The 3,183-nt window shown below is 37.8% G+C and overlaps 1 protein-coding gene across 1 annotated transcript; it reads right to left on the bottom strand.

Annotated features, from left to right (window-relative positions):
- Positions 1-817: 817 nt before the first annotated feature.
- On the bottom strand, positions 818-2,439 carry LOC127839872 (craniofacial development protein 2-like). The gene is made up of 3 exons (XM_052368262.1): positions 2,074-2,439; positions 1,829-1,987; positions 818-823 (listed from the first exon to the last, which is right to left on the bottom strand). Exons 1-3 carry the CDS (start codon positions 2,437-2,439, stop codon positions 818-820), a joined length of 531 nt encoding a protein of 176 aa, XP_052224222.1.
- Between the last annotated feature and the right edge of the window lie 744 nt (positions 2,440-3,183).

Here is a 3,183-nt window from a genome sequence, read left to right as displayed (position 1 = left end):
CCTGTTCTCTGCAAGAAGTGTAAAGGTGTTTGTACATATATTATGTTCATTACTTGTATCCTTTACCAGATCATCATAGAAGCCGTTGTGGGGCCCAGTTACTTCGGAGACATTGCCATAGACGACCTCCAGATCTTTCCTTCACGGTGTGAACACATTCAGAGTTTGATAGTGGGATAAACAGTTCATGGACATTTGTAGATAATTATCACTGACTATTTCATATGTTAGATTTATTTCAAAAGTATGTACCGAGTATAAACATTTTTCTCAAAAAACAAAACAAACTATTTTATTAATAATTTCAGTTTGCCGGTTTCAACTCTCCATATCTTCATGTTAAATGCAAGAGGCAAACTCTAGACTATAAATGCACTCATCGTTGAATTATCGTGTAAACGAATATGTTAAGATTAACTAATATGTTAAGATTGGAATATAACCTAGGCAATATATATTTTACTGTGCCATTTGATATTTATTTAAAAAATGTCAAGCTAAAATGAGTACTGTTGAGATATTCCAAAGCAAGTTTAATGACTAATCATTTGTGTCTTGTTCTGATAAAACTGGGCATAATACATGTGCGTAAAGTGTCGTCCCAGATTAGCCTGTGCAGTTCGCACAGGCTAATCAGGGACGACACTTTCCGCCTAAACTTGATTTTCGGTAAGGAGGGACTTCCTTGAAACTAAAAATACCATAACAGCGGAAGGTGTCGCCCCTGATTAGCCTGTGCGGACTACACAGGCTAATCTGGGACGACACTTAACGCACATGCATTATGTCCAGTTTTATCAGAACGCGACTCATAATATCAGCACTTGAAAAAGAATGACAAAACATAATTAATAATTATGTTTGTACAGCTACAATTTATTATTGATGATCACCGACAATGGGCGCCCAAAGTTAGTGACGTCGTTCGTATTTGCGTCAGGAAATTAAATAAGTTTGTAAATATTATATTTGCCTCTATATGTCATATTTGGGTGGACTCGATATTTATAATGCGATTATTAATAGGCATACATAATTATTAATAATTTAACTATAGTAATTATTATAGTAAAAAGTAAGCAACTCTATATAACGATTTATGTGAACTTTACATGTATATTTTTATTTAACACTTGCCATAAATGTCCACTCAATTGAAAAAGTAGCTTGATTGAAAATAGGGTATAAATAATAATTTTAAAAATGCATGTTTCAGAATTCAAAATTTCTCGCAAATAGATTTTTTACGTCGAACATTAAAGTATACCATCAATGTTTTCGAGAAAAGTTGTATGATTTACGACAGACGTCCACTTAATTTCACGGGACGAATATTTCCGTTCACACCCTGCTCATTGACACGTGCACCAGTTATGTTAACAATTAAGAACAGAACAGAACAGAAATTGTATTACGACTTGTACATAGTACATCTTCAGTCCAAACCATGTAATAATAAACATATCAAAATTAAGGACAAATTGGGAACACGAGTATTTCGTGGTGTAAATATAGAAGGGTGTTCCTTAGATGTGTTCTTAATGTGTAAATTTCCGGATGCCAGACTGTTAATTACAGGTACGTTCTCGCAACAATACCGGATATATGTGATATAGCATAATTAAATATATATATTGCAGTACAATAATTCATTTACAGCTGATTATAATTAATAAAAATATAATTGATTATAATAATATAGAGGATAACACACGGCCGAGCAGGGCCGGGCAGTGATAATCGGCCCGTAGGGAGCATAACGGCTTCTGGCGAACTCAATAAGTCTCAAATCTCTGTCGTTGGTCTCTCCAAAGCCAAATGTACCTACTGTCCCTGGCAAGTCTTGGTATGCGTCTGCTCCACCCTTGGCGCTCCAGTTGCCTGGTACAATGAGGATATCTTTCTTGGGGACATCGACTATGATGCGCTCTAATTCTTCATATAGTTCTATCTCATCGCCTTTGTAGTCATCTGTTGGTGCGTAGACCTGGATGATTGTGAAGCTTTCGCATATATACGGATAGAAATTAGTCTGCTGGAGACTGGGGTGCAACTGATGACGCTGCTGATTACCTCCTTCCTAACGATGAAAGCGACCCCGTTGCGATGTATAGAATCCTCACCGTTGAACCATCGTATGCCCTTCTTCTGTTGATGTTTGTCACATCTTAGCCACCTAATCTCGGCTAGTCCGAGGATATCCCAACGGTAGCGCCTCAGCTCACGCGTCAGTTCATGGACCTTGCCGCACGTATTGAGTGTTCTTACGTCCCATGTTCCTATGGTGGTTCCCTTCGTTGCCAACTTGATCGATGGATTAGCTTCAGTAGCGAACTTGTCACATCCACTGTGGAGACTGGCGGTGGAGTGCGCGGTCGTTGTTTTATCCCCGGGCCCTGACCGATCCGGCTTTATATTGTGTTGTTTTGTCCACGCCATTCCCTTTAATTGGGCTTAATACAATCTTGGCGGCGCACGTCTCCTCTCCAAACGTAAAGATTAGTTGATTTAATTACATTTTTTTTATACTGAAAAGGAAGTGAAACATATTTGTTAATTTTGTAGATTGGATGATGATATCGCAGAAATATTTCAGAAGAGTAATCAGTACAGGGCTATGCAAGAAATCATACTGTAATTGGATGGTCTTTCAGAGCATTTTGTTTCGTGATGCATATATCGATCTTGCCTATGTATATTAACGCACAGACTGTGAGTTAAGTTTTATTTAGTTTTGTGTATTAGTTATGTATTTGTTTGTCATGTATATACTATGTGATGTGTGTCATAATGTTTGGCATTTGGTTCGTTGCCATACATAAAGGGCGATCTGTTTCATTAGATTTTTATCCTACTGATGCAACAGCAGTGTCACTTCGTATGTATTACATATAACGGCACTTGTGCTATGTAAAAACCATGAATGCATGTGATTTGTATCAAACGTTATATAATTGATACACATAGACGACCCGGGTTCAATCCTCCTTAACGGAAGAATGTAAGTTTGGTTGGTGGTCAGCATACCATGCAATTAAGGTTACCTCCAGGTACTCCGGATATCTGATGATGATGATGGTAGTGGTGGTGGTGGTCGTGATGATGATGATGCATTGCTGCTGCTGCTGATGATGATGATGATGATCATGATGATGATGATGATGATGATGATGATGATGAAAT

The sequence above is a fragment of the Dreissena polymorpha genome, chromosome 7 (assembly GCF_020536995.1).
Source record: "Dreissena polymorpha isolate Duluth1 chromosome 7, UMN_Dpol_1.0, whole genome shotgun sequence".
NCBI lineage: Eukaryota > Metazoa > Mollusca > Bivalvia > Myida > Dreissenidae > Dreissena > Dreissena polymorpha.
The sequence above is the reverse complement of the archived record's forward strand: the minus strand, read 5'-3'. Positions and strand labels throughout refer to the sequence as shown.

Bases quoted from the DNA above. Each gene is read 5' to 3' on its own strand.
- LOC127839872 (XM_052368262.1), bottom strand. From the start codon at position 2,439: ATGGCGTGGACAAAACAACACAATATAAAGCCGGATCGGTCAGGGCCC. The intron at 1,988-2,073 runs GTAATCAGCAGC...ACAATCATCCAG, and splicing joins CTTTCATCGTTAGGAAGGAG to GTCTACGCACCAACAGATGA.